We start from the raw sequence: 21,958 nt of genomic DNA, 5'->3' as shown, positions 1-21,958 counted from the left end.
TGCCTGTATTTTGTTGAAGTCAATACTGAAAAATAATACATCAACTTTGTGGGTGTGTCGTGTAGTTTCTGACTTTTTACAACCCTCACCCCCTCTTCCACACACACACACACACACATAAATAAATTAACAAATTTGTTGTCTGCGGTTTTTTTTTCAGCTGATTTAGGACGAATTTGATGCACTGAATCCGAAAATCACATTGGTTTTTCTCAATCAAGTCAAGTTTTTTTAGCTATGGTTACATGTTTTTTTAGCTATGGTTACATGTTTTTTTAGCTATGGTTACATGTTTTTTTAACTATGGCTACATGTTTTTTAAACTATGGCTACATGTTTTTTAAACTATGGCTACATGTTTTTTAAAACTATGGCTACATGTTTTTTAAAACTATGGCTACATGTTTTTTAAAACTATGGCTACATGTTTTTTAAAACTATGGCTACATGTTTTTTAAAACTATGGCTACATGTTTTTTAAAACTATGGCTACATGTTTTTTTTAAACTATGGCTACATGTTTTTTTAAACTATGGCTACATGTTTTTAACTATGGCTACATGTTTTTTAAACTATGGCTACATGTTAACTTTGGCTACATGTTTTTTAAACTGTGGCTACATGTTTGGTTTTACTATGGCTACATGTTTTTTTACTGTGGCTACATGTTTTTTTAACTATGGCTACATGTTTTTTTAACTATGGCTACATGTTTTTTTAACTATGGCTACATGCTTTTTTAAACTATGGCTACATGTTTTTTTAAACATTTTTTTTTCACATTTATGCATGTGTGGAACATTTTAGAAGTTTGTGGGGGTAAAATGTCATATATTGAATAATTGTTTTAATTGGAAATGATTATTTTAATCACAAGAAGTTTTCAAGTCTGATAGTTCTGGGTGATTATGTTGACAAAGGGATCAATTTGAAGTCATAAAACCTCGAAATCTTCCAAAAATTGGTGCTCAGCATATACGAATGAAGACTGGATTGTGCAGGTAGAATTAGTGCCTTGCAAAGAAAGGAACGTCCTCAACAACCTTTTCGTAGACAGAAACAGAATACTCTTCCCACCACTGCACATCAAGCTCGGCTTAATCAAGCAGTTCACCAACGCTTTGGACAAGGATGCTGACTGATTGACTTACTTATGCCAAGCTTTTTCAGGATTAATCATGGAGAATTTGAAAGCTGGCATGTTTGATCATCCTCAGATCTGGCAGCTCGTCAGAGATCCACAGTTCGAAAACTCAATGAAGGAAGTGGGATTAGAAGTGCGAAAGGTATTTGTTCTGATAGCAAAGAACTTTCTTGGCAACAATAAAGCCAGAAACTACACAAAACTTTTCAATAACGTGCTGACTGCTTTTAAAAACCTGGGCTGCCACATAAGCGTCAAGATGCACTACCTATTTTTATATGTGGACCAGTTTTCTGAGAACCTAGGTTCAGTGAGTGATGAGCATAGAGAGAGATTCTATCAGGTCCTGAAAGAGAAATCAGGTATCAGTCACGGGGATGCAGTCATGGTGGTTGACTACTGTTGCAATCTTTCTTACCACTGAGCATCCCATGAGTTCAAAGAAATAGAAGTTCAAGCCCTGAAGTTTGAACAATAGTGAAACAATATACAATTTACGTACACCTAACTTTATCGATACACATCATTCAGTTTACTGTAATCGATGTTTCTATGAGGTAATCAAAATATTTTGTTCACAAAATATTTTGTTCACAAAATATTTTTTTCTCTTAAAAACATATTTAGGATGATATGTGTTGACAAAATCTGCTGATAATGCCACAAAAATGTAATCGATTCTGTTAGAAAATCTGATTTTTTTCAAATCAACTTAGCACAAAAACTTGACCTGATGGAGAGAAACTGTAAGTATACTCTAAATCAGTTGTTGGTTGGTTGTTTTTTTGTTTTTTTGCTTTACGGCATATCAACCCTTTTCGGGTTATTTAATGCCGAATCCAAAGATTTTGAAGTAAATTTTTTTTTAATAGAATATATTTGTTGTTTTCAAGTCGGTTTCTATTTAACCCATAGTTGGAACCCTAACAGGTACTACCACTCCAGGTCAGAGTGGACCTGGGAGCAATGGTAATTAAAGGGTGGCTCCACACTCCCAAAAACCCGCAAGCTAGGGCCTCACCACTGGATATAGTTTAAAGTCATATCCAGGACCCCCATTGAGGGACTTTTACCCTCTGCAGGAGGGCAGTCGGTGTATTCTAATGCCCCACCAACAAGGCCTCTAAATCAGTTGTAGAAATCTAGACAACGTTCAAAAAGTAAAAAAATGGTTACCCTGAAAATTGGTTGGAAAAAGAAAAATAAGCATAAAATTATCTTGCCTTTGGTAACATTTAATTGTTATAAATTAAATGTTACTAAAGGCAAGATAATTTGACGCTTTTGTATAACTCGTCATGGGTCTGAGACAACACGACTCCATTTTACTAAGAGGATCGTTTATTTTTTAATACAAGAATTTAGGACGCTGAAACCAATGGAAATCTGAGGAATTGTAAGAAATAGATGCGACTAATGCTTTTTTTTTTTTCCTTATCCATAACTCAACCTAATTAAAACAAAATTATAGAAAAATCTCTATAATGTATGTACCCATCACAGAATGAGGCCTAACAGAATTATAGGCGACCAAAACTGGTGTCGGTTGAAAATCAGTTACTGATTTACATTTCCTTTTATAAAACAGGACTTTCTCTTTTATTTATTGCTAGGGTGTGAGGGCGCTCGGCTTTGCCTGGGCATTTAATATGCTTAAATATGATATTTTAATTTGTCCAGATTTCATATATATTATTATAGAGTTGTGATTTCAAAAGTAAAAAAAAAAAGTATTTAGATGCCATCAGCTAGAATTGAAACCAAAATTGTAACATTCAAAGCTGGTGATGTTACTACTGTATCTATGTGTCACACATATAAACTGATTAAAAATAAAAATAAACTAAGATAAATGTACAAGATGTTTAACGTTTTTTTTTTTCAATTTTGACCTTTTAAAAACAATTTTAATCTGCTAAAAACCCATAAAAGAACAGCCCATAAAAAGTCCAATCATTTGAAGTCCTTAGCATCGGTCTGCAACTTTAAGTTTCAGTGGAGATAGTTTGAAAATATGGAGACTGACAGACAGACAGACACATAGCCATTTATATATTAGATGCTACTCGGGTTCATTTAGGCTTAAATAGAAGTGAAATTATATCTTATATCTTTATATTTAAATTTCTGTTTCTCCCTCTCTCTCTCTCTCTCCAGCCGTCTCCATGTTTCTCATTTTTTTTCTCTTCTCTTTTTACCATCTTTCTCCATAAACCTTTTAGCATCTTCCGCCTAACTCATTTCTCTACTGAAAAAATATAATTCAGATACTGGAGCTACCTTTTTCAAACATAATACTGCGTTCTCATATTTATTGCTTCGGGACAACTCAAAATAGAACTAAACAATGACCTTCTTGAATAAAGATAATTTCGTTCCCTCCAACCACTTTCACAATAACATGAAGAGAAATTAAAAAGAAAAAACTCTAAAAAAATATATATGAAATAAAGTAATTTTCTTGATTGTAAACTGCTTCAGCCATTTCCCGGTATGGACTCTATATATCCCTCCTCTTTAAAATATATATTAAATAAATATTTTCAGATTCCATTCATTAAATAATATTTTACATGAAGTCCGCATTTATTAGGTTTGATAAAGTTCTTTTTTTTTATTCTTTCAAAAATATATTTTCATAAAACATTGCATTTTATTTGTCAAAGAAAAAAAATATAAAAACAACATTGTATTTTGTTTTTAATAAATATAAAGAAATCAATAAACATTTAATAAAGTGTATATATTTTTATAATTCGAAAATAGATTCAAATCATTGATAAAAAAAATATTGCCTTCCATTTTTCCAAAAAACAAAATTTTAATCACATGATTACGTTTTACCTATTTAAAGTTTGAAACATGTAAACAAACTTCTGTTTACATTAAGCGGGATACTGGTGTCGACCATAAGAGTCCCTTTTAGTGATTACATTGTTCGACGATATTTGTACAACTAAACAGCAAATCTGCCACATATTTTTATAATATTAAAGCAGATTACAAATCATTAGAAAAAAAACATTGTATTATATTAATTTAATGCAAAAACTTAATCAAGTATTATTTATTTTTGTAACATGTCCGTAAAAAATTTTTTTTAAAATTGCGTACAAAATTTTCACATTTTCTTTCATGCCAATTTGTTTATTTGTTTAACAACAAAGGGGAAGTACAGCTTTGTCTTCGGGTCATTATTTTTTGAACTCAAGGTTTTAACCTAACACCAATGTCATCATATTTCCAGTCACCCAATCTTCCACTTTGCCCAGAATAAAAATATCATATTCCAAAAATTATGTAAATTGTTCATTTTTTTTATATATAGAAACTCATATTTTTTTTTAACAGCCTTTAGCAATTAATAGTATATCATAGAAATTACGAGGCTAGGTTCATAAGAGTAGTAATTGAGGGGCAAAAATCAGGAGCTCACAGTATTAATGCTGGTGTCCCTCAGAGGTCCATCCTGGGCCCAAATCTTTTCCTGATCTACATTAATGATCTTCCAAATCACATCCTTACATCATTTGTAGACATTTATGCTGACGACACTACCATTTATGGTAGCACATCTAAGACAGTAAACAACCAAGTTCTCTCCAATTCTTTCTCCTCTGATCTTGAGCACGTAGTACAATGGGGAAAGGAGTGGCTGGTTACTTTTAATGCATCTAAAACCAAGCTTCTCTCTTTACATCATCAACATTCTGATCCACATCTGGCATCAATTGAAATGAATGGCTCTCGTCTTCAGGAGGCCTCAAGTTTTGACAAGCTTCTGGGCTTGACCATTACTCCTGATCTTAAATGGAACATGTACATCAAATCTGTTGCCAAAGCCACTGGAAAAATTGTGGGATCTTTCTATCGATCCGGTAGATATCTCACTGCTGATGCAATTCTCTATATAAGAGCCAGGTACGTTCAAGGGTGGAATACTGTTGCCACATCTGGGCAGGAGCTGCTAGAAAGGACTTGCCCTGCCTTGATAGAGTTCAAAATAGACTTCGTAGCCTTGTAGGAGATGTCCTTTTCTCTTCCTTGCAACCTCTATCTCACAGAAGAGATGTTGCAAGTTTGTCTCTGATGTATCGTTATTTTCATGGAAAGTGTTCGACTGAGCTTCAGTCTATGGTCCCCCTCGCCTAACTTTCACAAGAAACACTCGTCTAGCTGAAAACACTATCAATAATTCCCCCCACTCTTTATCTGTGCCTAAACCTAAACGTAGATTCCATGAAAAAAGCTTCTTTCTTAGAACTGCATGCCTGTGGAATTGTCTTCCATTTTCCTACTTTCCGGCTGACTACAATATGGTTGTCTTCAAGCCTAACGTAAATAAGTTCTTGATGAGCAGTTCCATATAAGTTATCAAATTTACCGAATTTTCATTACTAATGATTACTATATTGTCCAATTTCTACTGTACACTCTTTAACCCTTATCCTTGAGTGGCCTCTTGGCCTTGATAATGTGGTGATGCCTGTGTAAAAAAAAAATCACAGTAGACGTGTTCCCCCCTTTACTTTTTAAACAAGGCGGATCAAAACAGTTTTCGCTTTCTCATAAAATTATTTTTTATCTAAAATAAAAACTACAATTTATGTGATGTTTGGAATATGACGTTTTCGTTCCATGACGAGTACATACATCATAAAGATTTTTCTGAATGCCATGAACAAAGCTTCTTTCTTAGAACTCACACCATTTTTTAAAGAAATAATTGTTAATCTTCTAAAACAGAAATTATGATGAAAGAAAAGGAAGTTGCGACTGTTTCTTTTTCTTTTTAAATGTAATCAAAACCTTAACATTTATTCTCTTTAACTAAAAAAAGAGAAATATTTTAACAAGGACAGTTATGTCAATGTGATTATTGAAAAGTCTCCCGAAGGCTATTAGTGGAATTAATCCAATTGTTTGAATAAAACTATACTGACACGTTACATTTACACACAGGACTTTAAAAAAAAAATGATAGAAATTGAATAATATATATATATATATATATATATATATATATATATATATATATATATATATATATATATATATACTAACTGCATACACTCAGTGTTGCCTGGTCGAAACATTGCTGAACAGAGGGATTAGTCACATACTATGTGAGATACACCGAATATCCTAGCATTACAAGCGTATGCTGTATTTTCATGAATATTGGCAATATTACATACTTAATGCGCTTCAACAAGTCATATCTTTTTTATTTGTGGGTAGATTTTTAAAAGAATTACATTGATGGAAAGAGAATAGAATAAGCATAACAGTGATGCTAATTTATTTTTCTTTTATGCGTTCAATGTTTTTATGCTCCAAGTTAAAAATGAAAAAAACGTAAAAAATGATGACAGCAAAAATGGAGACTGTTTTTTCAATGTTTACCTTTCATACGTTACATTTGGATACACATGCCTGTGGTCGAATTTGATTGGATATGGCTGAAATTTTACATGCGATGTAAGCATAGAAGTGTATCTCTACTGGACTTTGATTTATATTTTTACGACTGCAGAAAGCAAAGTTATTACCGAGCAAAGTTGACGAATCATATTTCAAAATTGATAAGATGAATCAGTATATATCATCCATTTTCATATAGGTAATAGTTTCAGAATTATTTTCATGTATAATATGTAAATATTTGATAATTATTAATTGTGCGGAATTTTTTTTAAATGCTATCTTTTATAGAAATTACAGAATATAGAATTTAACATGAAATGGCTCGCTATGTGCTAATGCACTGACCAGCACTGAGCTGTCTACAGTCAGTGTATTAACGAGTTTCGTTTGCATTCTCTTAAAAATAGAAAACTGTTTTGTTTTTTTCTGCTTTCAAAACGAAAGGAGAAAAAAGTTTCATTTTTTTTATTGAATTTGTCAATTTAAAAAAATTATTTTCAGGTTTTTCAGATTTGATTTGAGCCAAAACTATTTTGCTGTTTTTAACGGTTTTATTATAAAGTACTAAAAGCATTTAAAAACAACAAAATGTACATTTCTGTTATCATGGTATTTATAACTTTTTATTTGTACTTTAGGTAGAATTGTGTTTTTTTTAGTGGTAAAAAAAAATATATATATATATATAACAAATAAAGGTATTGTGCACTTATGCTGCTATGCTGAAATAATAACGTTATTATTTAGAAACCCATTCTTAACATGGGGAAGGTATTTTTTAACTATTCTGTACTTTCACCTTACAATTAAATAAAAAAAAGATATGGAACTCTTTTTTTTTTTTCACACAGTGGTCACCACTTATCAAGGCCCGGAAGCCACTCGGGGATAAGGGTTATTGCAAGTACATTACGTTAGTGTGGAGATTTGATGAAATGTTTACTTAAGGGGGCGGTTCATTAGGAATTTGTTAACGTTGGACTTGAAGACATCCAAGTTGTAGTCCGGAGGGAAGCAGGCAGATGGAACAGAGTTCTGCGGGCATGCAGTTCTAAGAAAGAAGCTTTGTTCATGGAATCCACGTTTTGATTTAGGGACAGATAAAGAGTGGGGGAAATTTTTCACAGTGGATTCAGCTAGACAGGTGTTTTTCGTGAAAGATTGGCGAGGGGGGACCAGAGATTGGAGTTCAGACGAGCATCTGCCATGGAAATTACGATAAAATAAGGATAGGCTCGCAACGTCTCTTCTGTGGGAGAGAGGTTGCAGGGTAGAGAAAAAGGCATCCCCCACTCGAATTTAATTTGAAAATACTATTTGAAAAAAAAGCACGGATGCATAAGCACCCAAATAAATATTACCAAAGGCAAGATAAGTTACTCTTCTACCTAGTTTGATAAGTTTTAGTGCATTTATTTGATGTAAAATGTTTGCTTATTTCAACAATTAGTGTCGAGCGTCGCACAAGAAAAATAGCCACATGGTATCTCATGTCTTTGTAATCTCGACAGTGACTTAAAAATATACGAAATACTGTTAGAAACTCAACTAATAAATGTCCTCGTGACATTTATTGGATGGGTTTGTAATAGTATTTTGTATAATTTTTTTTTAGACATTGTCAAGACCATTTTTCGAATCTGTAAAATAAAATTAATATTTTTTAAACTGAGGATATCTAAATAATAATAATAATTAAATGGTTTAGTAAAGAATTTCATGTTGATGCATTTTGTAAATTTTTACCTTGTTTCTACCTTAACTACCTCTTATGGTTTTCTGGTATGCTGAAAACGAATATCGCATTGAAATTTTCCACGAATAAGTAGCTTTCCGGATATTAAGCAAGGTAATTTCTTACATTTATTGCTAGTGGCCATATTGGTACATGCATTAGTGCATAGTTTCTCAGGGTTGTGTTTGTGCGCTCCAAGATGGCTACCAGCAATAACATAAATGGCATAGCTAAATATCCGGAAAACTACTTATTTGCAGAAAATTTAAATGCGATATTTGTTTCCAGCATATCCTAAAACCTTTAAAGTAATCATTTTAAATGTTAAGGTGGAAACAAGGTAAAAAATTACCGTTTTATTTCTTTGTTTACATAGTTGAATTTTCAGTAAAACAACAGAATAGAAATGACAAAAATTACCATCAACTGGTGAATATATAGTTGTTGCTTATCAGGATTCCTAGTATCCTGGTATTTTGAAAGCTACATCAAGGATTCATGTAGAGTACGATTTATGGTTGCATCTCAGACAATAGAGGTATATTTTGGGCCAGATAGAAAGGATTTACAAAATTGAAAATTGGACTGGTCCCAAGATGCATAAGTTCTGGTCGACTATGGGAATTTCCATCTTTTACAGAAATCCAAAATTTATATGAAAAATTTTCTTCGATTTATTTCTGAGATTAATTCATATCTACTCAATTTTTTCTTTTCGATGAGGGGAGTAGTAAATACTAGTGTTGGGACGATTCCTAAATCGTCCTAACACTAGTATTTTCTACATTGAATGCAAATGTTGCCAGCTATTAATAATTGAAAATAAATTAAATATAAACTAAATTAAAAATCTCTCTCTCTCTCTCTCTCATATATATATATATATATATATATATATATATATATATATAAGACAAAGCAGCTGCATGCATTTTTCTATGTCCAGCAAAGGATTTTTTCATCGGGCTTCTTGTGGGGGTAGGGTAATATTTCTTAGAACTTTTTAAGTACCCCCTAGATCATAATATCTATTATTTGCGAAGGGACACATCGTGTCTACATTTATTTTGATCGACTTTTATAAAATTCACATTATTCCTTCCTTTCGCGTGTTTGTTTGTGTTTTTAAAATAAAAGCGAAACTGAATCGAAAGCGATGTCAGCTTCTCGGCCTTTCATGCCAAGACGTCCAGAAAGCAATCAGCTTTGTTCAATCTGAGGAAAACCTCATATCAGACAATTGCTATTCATTTGGACACTCCCTTTTTGTGGGGAGCTGGTTTTCTCCAACATCATGGTAAAACAAATAAATGAAACAGCAGAAAGCTGAACTGGCTTCCAGCTAACATTTGTTTCTACAAGTCAACTTTTTTATTGACATCGATAAATTTGAACGCTTTCCATTTCATATGGCTTCGTAGCGTAGTGGAAAAGTTCACATTTTCATTCACTTCCTTTTCTGGCTTCGCGTCATGGGTTCAAACCTGCCTGCCTACTAACACTTTTTTTTTCCCAAACACCCGGGCAACACACATCATGGGTTTGAGCCTGCCTACCTACTAACACTTTTTTTTTTCGTGCTAGTAAATTTAATCTACTTTAAATAACATTTCTAAAACTGATTCTATTACAAATACAATAAAATTGAGATAATTATTAAAACAGATTTTCTTTAATGTAATATGCAAATGAGGGTATTCATTGAATGTAGATTTCTTTTGAATAAATAGTATATATAGAAATCATACTGAAATCAAAGAGTATATCAGTCTGTTTTGTGTAGATATTTAATAAACCGAACAACAATATATATATATATATATATATATATATATATATATACACACAAATGTTTAAAAATATATTTATATATATACACAAATGTTTAAAAATATATACACACAAATGTTTAAAAATATATTTATATATACCCACAAATGTGTAACAATATATATATAAATATATACACACATGTGTAACTATATATATATATATATATATATATATATATATATATTAAATTGTAATTCAATGAATTTAAAAAACTCTCATTGAAATGAAATGAAGTGGTTGAGTTTCATATCAAAGAATTTTTATTATTCTAAGCAAGACAAAGAATACTTAAGAAAATTAATCTCCTTAACCTATAGGGTTTCGATGTCTACCATCTCATCAGAGGAGAGAAAATATTAGCAAATAGTTATAAAGGTATGCACCCTATTTGCTAAAGTCAATGAGACATGGAAAGTCAAAGTGAAAATACATTTGTCAGAAGTCCTTTTTTCTACAAATCCTCCTGCTACAGGACTTCTGACAAATGGAGGAGTGGCTTTCAGATTAAAATGGCTAAAATTGACACTTTTGTGCCTATTAAAAAAAATTGATGCCTTGGATTTTTATAAAACTTTCTGAAAAACGTAGCTAACTGATTTCTGTATAATTTTGTTTGTCTATACTTCACGATAACTCTTGGGTGTGCCCCAGGGGCTCTTTTAGGGCTAATAAAAACACTATTTTGGGGATTATTTTACCATATTTGTCCAAAGTTTTTTGTGTATGTAAGTTAGCAGTTTTGCATGGTGCTGAACTCAAATTTAAACATGTTAAGGCCTTGGGGACTTTGGGGCTAAATCGGGGAGGGGATAAATGATGGACTTGGTCATTTTTTTATGCCTCGTTCACTGTGCACTTATAGGGGGTCATGCATGCTTCACTTGTATTTGAGTATTTTGACTGGTAAAAATCCATAATATGATTTGGCAGCTTGTTTCAATAATTGCATTGTTTGTCGGAGTAAGCAATCATGTTGCTTGTTCTTTTTGATAACTTCAAAAGAATTGTGCATAGTTGTTATGTATTTACATGTATTTACATGTAATTCAAAATAAAAAATTTGGGGGGGTAACTTTATTATTATCTAAACTCTAGCAATGAAATTGGCTGGTTATATTTTGTATGGACATATATAATTGTGAGTATACAAAGTCATTTGTGTTAATATTATCTCTTTCTATTTCAGATTGAAGGCAACTGGAATGCAGAAAAGGCCGCCTTTAAATAATTATTGATCTGAGGAGGATGTTGTTACTTGCTTCTGCATAGTTTGTAAGGAATTGTGTTTGAAAATCTATGACAATGAAATCTCATACAAAACACTGTGTGGCATAAGACAATGTAAAAAAGTAAAATTATGAACAAGTAAAAACTGAAAATATTGAAAACCATAATTAAAATTATGAAAAACATAATTGAAATTATTGAAATATTTCAATAATTGAAATTATGTTTTTTTTTATTTGTAAAGTAATGAAATTCAGAAATGTTTTAAGAAACATGCAAGGGGTGAATTAGAGATTAAGCATTGTTCATGTGAATTCTGACACCGTTGAAAGATTTTAATTATTTTCAATTATTAATTATTATTAACTATAAAATCAATTACAAAATTCAGAAATTCGCTGTTTAACAAAACGTGCTGACAAAATAAAACACTGTCAGGTATGAGACAAGATAAAAAAAATGACAATATTGAAAGATTTCAATTATTTTCAATCACAAATTATTTAGAAATTCCCGATTTATGGAAACATGCAAGAGCCTTATGTTAGAGAAGTAACATATTCCGGTACACTTTGTGGGTCTGTATTCAAACAAGGAGTTTAACAACAGAAAATTCTTTGAGTGTTGATTTCTTTTACTGTACGGCCCATTAATCATGATATAAAATTTATGCTTAAGACAATGTGCAGGAATATACTAGAGAAGTAACATTTTCCTGTAAACTTTGCATTGAATATGAATTACAAAACTGTTTAACTACAAAGGTCATCAGCTATATGAGTGCATATGTAATATTTGTGGGTGCATATTTGGGGGCTCGTCCAATAATTTCAGATATGAATGTATTATATGCATACATGTATACATAAACATATCATAGGTATAAATATCTGTGTAAACACACATTTGTATATATATATATATATATATGTACTGTACAGCATATTAATATTACCGAATTCACTGTTTATGAAAACCATGGAAGGCTCTGCTAAAGCAGTAAAATTTCCTTGTGAAGTTTGCGGGTCTGAATTTTCTCTGAAATCCTCATTAAAAAAGCACATGCAAGTACATACTGGAGAGAAGCCATATTCTTGTGAAGTATGTGGCTCTTCTTTTTCACAGAAATACACTCTGAAAATTCACATGCGCCGACACACAGGTGAGAGACCTTATTCTTGTGAAATGTGTACTGCTACATTCTCGCAGGCCTCCATCTTGAATAATCATATAAGAACACACACTGGAGAGAAACCATATTCTTGTGAAGTGTGTGGATCGGCATTTTCTGAGAATTCCAGTTTTAAAATCCACATGCGAATCCACACGCGTGAAAAACCTTATTCTTGTAATATGTGTGAGTCCAGCTTTTCGACAAATTCTCAGCTGCAAAATCATACACGGACTCACACAGGCGAGAAACCATATTCTTGTAAAATCTGTGGCTCTCTGTTTTCCCAGAACAGCACTCTGAAAAACCACCTACGTTTGCACACGGGTGAAAAACCATATTCTTGTAAAATCTGCGGCTTTTCTTTCGCTGATAATTCAAATCTGAAAAAACACATTCGAACGCACAGTGGAGAAAAACCTCACTGCTGTGAGATTTGTAAATCTCAATTCACGCAAAAGTCAAGCCTGAAAAGTCACATGAAAATTCACACTGGGGAGAAAGCGCATCCTTGCAATGTCTGCGGATCCGCTTTCTCTCGAAAGACTGATTTGGCAAACCACATTCGAATCCACACTGGCGAGAAACCTTATTCTTGCCAGATTTGCGAAAAGAAATTCTCGATGAAATCCCATCTTAGAAATCATGTGAAAATCCACACAGGAGAGAAACCATATTCCTGCAAATTTTGTGAAGCTTCATTTGCAGAGCGTTCTACGTTAAAAAGTCACACCCGCCGACACACTGGGGAAAGGCCGTATTCGTGTCAGATTTGCGATTCTTCTTTTTCCGAAAAAAACACTTTGAAAAACCACATTCGAATACACACAGGTGAGAAACCCTATTCTTGTGAGATTTGTCATGCTTCGTTCTCACAAAACACCACACTAAGAAACCATATGAAAACACATACTGGCGAGAAGCCATATTCTTGTGAATTTTGCGAGTCTTCTTTCTCCGATAAATCTACCTTAAAAAATCACATACGTGTACACACTGGGGAGAAACCATACTTTTGCAACTTTTGTCAGACGTCATTTGCACACAATTTCAGTCTAAAAAAACATATGCGACGGCATACCAAAATAGAACCGTCAATGTTACAGCAAGTGCTTGGCATATAGACCAGAAAGAAACGTGACAAATAAGTCATATATAAAATGCCGTAGTAAACATAGAAAAGAAATGTGACCGAACTGAATGCTTGTTGACTTTAAAATCTACAACCAGAGCATTGAATCACTTCTGACTGGCAGAGACCCCAGAGAACAACTAGTATTCAAACACTTTCCTAAAATATTCAAATATTCTTTTGAAAATGTAAAAAAAAAATTACATAACTGGGGATGAAACCATAATTTTAGTTTGGAAAAGCATACGCAATGGCATGCTGAAATGTACCCTTCAATGCTTGGAATATAGACCAGAAAGAAATGTTGCTAATAACTTGTATATCAAATGCTGTAAACATAGACAAAGTGACCTAATCTAACGCCTGTTGAGTCTAGAGTTTACTCCCAGAGCATTGAACCACTTTTGACTGACAGATGCCTGAGAAAGCAACCTGTATTCATATAGCCAATCTGCAGAAGAAACATGAAAACTCATCACCTTCAATAGTACAGCAAGTTCTCAGGATATAGACTAGAAAGGACTGTGGCAAATAAGTTATGTATAAAATGCTGTTAACATAGACAAGAAAATCTTATGTTAACTACAAGGACTATGCAATTACTATAAGTACATAACTAGAAAAATTGACATAGCGATAAGGAAGAAGACAGGATAAAATTCCAAACTGAAATCAGTTTTCCGAAGAAAGACCACATGCGAATGCACAAAGAAACTGAAGCCCCAGAGTTACACAAACAAGAAATAACAATGACAAGTCAGGCAATCTCTAACGAACACTTTTCAAACGGACATAGTGATATGAGTGAAGAGAGAAAGAGAGTAGCAACCCACATTGAAGTTAGTGTTACTGATGATGCCAGCCTAAATATGACTAAGAGCAAGAATAGAACTAAATACTAAAACAGAGCTGAGATGTAGAACGTCCAGTGTTAGACCAGAAAGAACTAAAGGAAATACATCATATATCATCTACTATGACTATATTTGCAATATCTGCAGCTACATACAAAACGATGTGAATAAAGATTAAAAAGATGGTAATAAATCTTACATTGTGTAATATGACTATGTGATTGCTTTGACGATATACCTGGGGAAACATACATAATGTTTGAAAAAAGGGAAGGTACAGCCTAAATTGAAGTCTGTGTTCTTGAGACATAAAAGAACTGTGACAGATATGTCAGATATCATTCAATATGTACAGCTACATACAAAACGCTGTAAACATAGATCAGAAAGAATTTTGGCAAATAAGACATTATCATCTACTAGAATTATGCAATATGTACTGCTAAACAAAGCATTGTAAACAAAGAGAAAAAAGAACCGTGAAAATAAGTTTTGCATCATCTACTGTAACCATGCAATCCCTACGGTGAGATACCAAAAAAAAATTAACATAGTGATTAGTGATGGGACGATTCAAATATTTTTCCCGATTCTGATACAATTACTGATTCTGTACTAAACTCCCAGTACGATACAACTATCGTTTCCAATTTTTTATACATCTTTAAATATTTAACTATAAAATTGTTATTTTGTCCTGATTACTGTAAAAACACATTTTAAATGTGAATATATTTTCTCAAACGTAAAAATATCCTCGTGAGGCTGTGATCTAGATATTTTTGTCTTATGGAAGTTTAAATCAGTAAATATTATTTTATTACTACAAGCGGTGGAAGATGTTTCTTAAACCAAAATCAAATAAAAAAGCATAATTAAAGAAATCCGTTTCAGCATCAGAAAATAGGCACAAATTTTTCCAATACCAATTCCAATATCCCAAAAAGCTCCAATTTTTCCGATTCTGATTAATCGTCCCAACACTAATAGTGATATCAGAGAAAGAGAATTGCACTCAAAATTGAAGTCCTCAAAAAAGTAACATATATATTCTACTATGACTATGCAATAGCTACAACTTAATACAAGATGCAGCTGTTAAAACAAATAGTGTGATATACGCTAAGACGGAAATGATAGCAATCCAAATTAAAGTTAATATTCCTATTGATGTTGGTCTAAATGTAGCTAAGAGGCAGATAGACCTACATACCAAAAAATCTTATGTATGATATGAAAAGAAATTGGAACCATAGAAATATTTCAATCATAGAAGTAGGCTTAGGAAAAAGAACTATTTTTCATATATGCAGTGAACAATATGCAAGAGAGATCAGTACAATTAGTGGAGGGGGGTCTGGCAGCTGGTGGGATGTGTCCAAATAAGTCATATATCATCTATGATTATGTGAGTAAAGTTAAACTGACATATTGATATAAATGAAGAGAGAATTAGTGTTACTGACTATACGGGCTTAAACATGGCTTAGAGTAAGAATAGAACTAAATATTAAAACAGAGCTGAGAGGTAGAATCTCCAGTGTTAGAGCAAGTGCTCAGAATAAACACCAGAAAGAACCATAGGAAATGCATCAGCTACCATCTACTATGACTATGTAAGAAAAACAGTGGCACATATGTAATTGCTAAAAAACTTTTAAAACATAGACAAGAAGGAATATAATATGACTCTGAAGACATGTGTGAAGATCCTAGTGAGCCAATAATAATAATAATATAGAATTTTTTAACAAGTCACTACTTTTCAAGGCACAAGGGTCACTCGGAGATAATGTTTAATAAATGTACGGTGGTCACCGGGGCAACATCGTTAATGGTGAAAATTGAGTATAATTTATTATTGAAGAGGTGGACTTAATAAGGACTTATTTACATTGAACTTGAAAACAACCATATTTTAGTCAGCCGGAAAGCCCGCCAGCGGAACAGAATTTTACTGGCAAGCAGTTCTAGGATAGAAGCTTTGTTCATGGAATTTGCGTTTAGACTTAAGCACAGATAGAAAGTATGAAAAACTGTTGATTGCGGTTGTAGATGGAGGAGTATTTTTATGAAACTGTGAAAAGATTGTGCCTAGACTGAAGCTTCGACGAGCATTTACCATGAAAATAACGATAACCTTTGCTTAATACATAATCAATCATCCTTGATATATATATATATATATATATATATATAATAAATTCCACAGCCAAATAACGTCGCAGCCCATAAGATGCTTGAAAGACTTTTTAAAGCTCGCATAGTAATATGAGTGAAAATCATACCCAAATTGGAGTCAGTGTTCCTGGTAATGCTGGCCTAAACGTTGTTGACAGCAACAACAGAAAAAAATACCAAAACAGAACTGAGAGGTAGAACCTCCAGTGTTAGAAAAAGTATTCGGAATATAGACCCAAAAGAACTATGCAAAATAAGTCACATAACATCTACTATAACTATACCTGCAATATCTGCACCTATGTACAAAACGATATAAATATAGACCAGAAGGAATTCTGGGAAAGAAACCTTACATCTATGACTATGCAGGTAAAATTAATAGTAATATGTGACAAGTAAATACTGGCACCAACCTTGAAGTCTAAATGATTCACTTCTGTAATTAAAAGCACTTAAATGATAAGAGTCCACTTTCCTATATCTTATATATGTGTTCTGAGAGATACATTGGAAATACATTTCTATAATTGTGCTGAGAAGAGAACCTTGGTGTTACAGCAAGTGTCGGGAATATATACCAGAGAAAACTGTAGCAAGTGTGCCATGCCTTATCTTCCGTTTCACAGAATTTCTGTTGAAAGGATCGCATGCAACGGCATGAAGAAATTGAACATCCAATCTTAGAGCAATTAACATCAGTGTTCCCATTGATGTTGACCAAACAGAGATGAGAGGTAGAACCTCCAGTGTTACAGTAACTACATGGAAGAACCATGGCAAATAAAACTATGCCATATCTACATACGAAACACAGCTGTTAGAAAAGTGTGATATACAATGATGTACATAGCAATCCAAATAAACCTCATTATTTCCAATGATATTGGCCTAAACAGAGCTGATTGGTTGGTTGGTTGTTTTGTTTTACGGCATATCAACCCTTTTCGGGTTATTTAATGCCGAATCTGGTGATTTTGAAGAACGATTTTTTTAATATAGTATATTTGTTTTTTTAAGTCGTATTCTATTTAACCCATAGTTAGGACACTAACAGATGCTACCACTCTGGGTCAGAGTGAACCTGGGAGCAATGGCAATTAAAGGGTGGCTCCACACTCCCTAAGGCCTGCAAGCTGGGGCCCTCACCATCGGATATAGTTTAAGGTCATATCCAGGACCTAAACAGAGCTGAGCATGAGAACTAACTACCAAGGTTTTATGTATGACATTAAAAGAAACTGGAATTTTAAGATTTCAATCATTCCAGTACTCATATTTATTTATTGTAATGATGAAAAAGATTATGACAACTTGACAAATATACCCAGAGAATCATCTTTCAGCTTGAGTCTCTGAAATACTGTAAACAAATAAGGCATGCCTATAAAATAAGACATGCCTATAAAATAAGAAATACCTATAAAAGGGATTAAAATGCAACCTCTTTCTCACAGAACAGATGTTGCGAGTCTGCCTCTGGTTTATCATTATTTTCATGACAAGTGCTCGTCTGAGCTTCAATCTATGGTCCCTCCTGGCCAAACTTTCACGGGAAACACTCGTCTAGCTGGAAACACTATCAATAATTTCCCCCACTCTTTGTCTGTGCCTAAATCCAAATGTAGATTCCATGAACAAAGTTTCTTTCTTGGAACTGCACGCCTGTTTGTGTGCTTTCCAGCTGACTATAATATGGTTGTCTTCAAGTCCAACAAAAACAAGTTAACAAATTTACCAAATTTCCATTATTAACGATTGCTATATTGTCCAACTGACTACTGTACACTCTTTAACCCTTATCCCCTCGACTGGCCTCTTGGCCTTGATAAGTGGTGATGCCTATGTAAAAAGAAAAAAAATGTGGAAAAATTAGAAAATCAAAACTTATTCAAACAAAACAAAATTGGAAAATCAAAACTTATTCAAACAAACTTGGATCATTACAGAAATTGTACAAGAAAATAACTCATATAAAATTGTACAAGAAAAAAAAAATAATAAAAACTGAAAAGTTTCAGTTATAAATTCAAATAAACTTTATTACCTTGAAACATTTAAATTAAAAACTTTGTTAAAAATTAACATGTAAACCAACAATAAAAGCTGTATATTAAACTATTTTAATTTTAATTCAATTTATTTTTAGCTTAAAACATAAAAAAAGTATTTCTGAATATTCTCCTTCAAACTCCTACCAATTGTTAACGGAAAAGTGTTTACCATGATAAAGACCTCAGCTTCAGAAAGCAACAAGTATTCAAATAAACCTCCAGGGGAAACACTCTTTTGGAAAAGTGAAAAGATATCTCGTTATCGTCAATGATCTTCTTAATCTTCCATTATTTGGAAACAGTCATTGAAAATAAACTTTACTCTCTTGCAGTATTCGAACCGACAATTCTTGTTAAAAGCCTACATGTAAACAAACCAGTAATAAAATCTTTATATTTAAATATTTCTCTTTGTTTTTCTTTCTATGATGACTTCTAATATTTGTGTGCATATGCATATATATGTGTGTGTGTATATATATATGTGTGTGTGTATGTGTGTGTGTATATATATGTGTGTGTATATATATATGTGTATATATATGTGTATGTGTGTATATATATGTGTGTGTATATGCATATCTGTGTGTATATATATGTGTGTGTGTATATGCATATATGTGTGCATATATATGTGTGTGTATATGCATATATATGTGCATATATATATATATGTGTGTGTATATGCATATATATGTGCATATATATATGTATGTGTATATGCATATATATGTGCATATATATATGTGTGTGTATATGCATATATATGTGCATATATATATGTGTGTGTATATGCATATATATGTGCATATATATATGTGTGTATATGCATATATATGTGCATATATATATGTGTGTGTGTATATGCATATATATGTGCATATATATATGTGTGTGTGTATATGCATATATATGTGCATATATATATGTGTGTGTGTATATGCATATATATGTGCATATATATATGTGTGTGTGTATATGCATATATATGTGTATATATATGTGTGTGTGTGTATATGCATATATATGTGTGTGTATATGCATATATATGTGTATATATATATGTGTGTGTATATGCATATATATATGTATATATATATGTGTGTGTATATGCATATACAGTGATGATCATATTTATTGGCACGGTAAAATAAAAGTTAAATTTTGTCTAATAAATTCTAAAAAATGGATTAAATTAAAGAAAATAACAAAGTATATTATGTATTTTTAACTGGCCTTTCCGATGCAGCAATCGGATTTTAGAAAAAATAAATAACAAAGGAACAACAAACATAATTGCAAAAAACCCTTGTTCAAAATTATTGGCACGATTTATTTAATAATCAATTGTATAGCCTTTGGCCTTGATTACCTTCCTCAGTCGCTTTTCATAGTTTACAACCAAGTTGTTGCACTCTTCAGTAGTAATTTTAGCCCACTCTTCCTGACAATAATCCTCCAATTGAATAAGATTCTTAGGCTTCCTTTGCATTACCCTCAATTTTAATGTTCTCCATAAATTTTCAATTGGATTAAGGTCTGGGCTTTGTGATGGCCACTCCAAAACATTAATATGATTGTCCTCAAGCCATTTCTTAGTCAGTTTAGCCGAATGCTTTGGGTCATTATCTTGCATGAACCACCAACGACGACCAAATGAGAGCTCTTTAGCAGAGTCTTTCAGGTTTTCATCCAATATTTTAACATAATCTTCCTTTTTTATGCTACCTGTGACCTTAACAAGTCGCCCTGGTCCAGAGGCAGCAAAGGATCCCCAAAACATCAAACTGCCTCCACCGTGCTTCACTGTGGGTATGGTGTTCTTAGGCAGGAAAGCTTCGCCAGATTTTCTGTAAATATAAGACACTTTATTATGGCCAAATAACTCTATTTTCGTTTCGTCAGTCCATAGAACACGTTTCCAGAATGCAACATCTTTATCAATATGACGTTTTGCAAAGGCTAGCCTTGCTTTCAGGTGCATAGGCTTCAATAAGGGAGTCTTTCTCGGACGACATGCTTTTAAACCAGCTCTCTTCAAAACTCTACCAACTGTATGTCGAGATACATTCACTCCAGAGGTGCTCTGTTCATCAACAATCTCCCCAACAGAGATCCTTGGGTTTTGTTTTACTTGTCGAACAATTTTCCGTTCATCTCTTTGGGAAAGAATCCTTTTTCTCCCTCTACCCTCTAAACTCATAACGTGGCCTTGCGATTTGAACTTGTTTATTATGGCTCTAACAGTGGATTTGGGAAGGTTTAGCTTCTTTGAAATCTTATCATAGCCCTCCCCATTGGTATGGCATGCTACAACAAGCTTCCTGACGTCTTCGCTGTGTTCCTTAGTTTTAACCATGGCGATTGAAAATTATAATTTAGTCACTTATAATAGTTTAAATAAATCGCTATCTAAAAATTATCTGAAAAAAATTATTCACTGAATTAGCGTTAAACAAGCATAATATGGCTATAAAAAAGTTCAGAAAGCACGTAAACCGGAAATTGATTGATATTATACTGATACTAAAAGAAAAACAAAGCCGTGCCAATAATTTTGAACAAGGGTTTTTTGCAATTATGTTTGTTGTTCCTTTGTTATTTATTTTTTCTAAAATCCGATTGCTGCATCGGAAAGGCCAGTTAAAAATACATAATATACTTTGTTATTTTCTTTAATTTAATCCCTTTTTTAGAATTTATTAGACAAAATTTAACTTTTATTTTACCGTGCCAATAAATATGATCATCACTGTATATGTGTATATATATGTGTGTGCATATGCATATATATGTGTATATATATGTGTGTGCATATGCATATATATGTGTATATATATGTGTGTGCATATGCATATATATGTGTATATATATGTGTGTGCATATGCATATATATGTGTATATATATGTGTGTGCATATGCATATATATGTGTATATATATGTGTGTGCATATGCATATATATGTGTATATATATATGTGTGTGCATATGCATATATATGTGTATATATATGTGTGTGCATGTGTATATATATGTGTGTGCATATGCATATATATGTGTATATATATGCGTGTGCATATGCATATATATATGTGTGTGTATATGCATATATATGTGCATATATATGTGTGTGTGTATATGCATATATATGTGCATATATATGTGTGTGTGTATATGCATATATATGTGTATATATATAT

The 21,958-nt window shown here is 32.6% G+C and overlaps 1 protein-coding gene across 2 annotated transcripts in view; it reads left to right on the top strand.

Moving 5' to 3' along the window:
- LOC145269523 (uncharacterized) overlaps nucleotides 1-17,188 on the top strand; it is a 74,845-nt gene extending 57,657 nt beyond the window's left edge. For both annotated transcript variants that reach the window (XM_080125277.1, XM_080125276.1), the window contains exon 2: nucleotides 11,326-17,188. In XM_080125277.1, coding sequence (XP_079981403.1) covers nucleotides 12,207-13,661 — 1,455 coding nt within the window. In that variant the 5' untranslated portion in view covers nucleotides 11,326-12,206 and the 3' untranslated portion in view covers nucleotides 13,662-17,188. The remainder of the gene's footprint in view (nucleotides 1-11,325) is intronic.
- The last annotated feature ends 4,770 nt before the right edge of the window (nucleotides 17,189-21,958 follow it).

The sequence above is a fragment of the Euprymna scolopes genome, chromosome 45 (genome assembly GCF_053919585.1).
Source record: "Euprymna scolopes isolate OS-2025 chromosome 45, ASM5391958v1, whole genome shotgun sequence".
Taxonomy (NCBI): Eukaryota; Metazoa; Mollusca; class Cephalopoda; order Sepiida; family Sepiolidae; genus Euprymna; species Euprymna scolopes.
The sequence above is the reverse complement of the archived record's forward strand: the minus strand, read 5'-3'. Positions and strand labels throughout refer to the sequence as shown.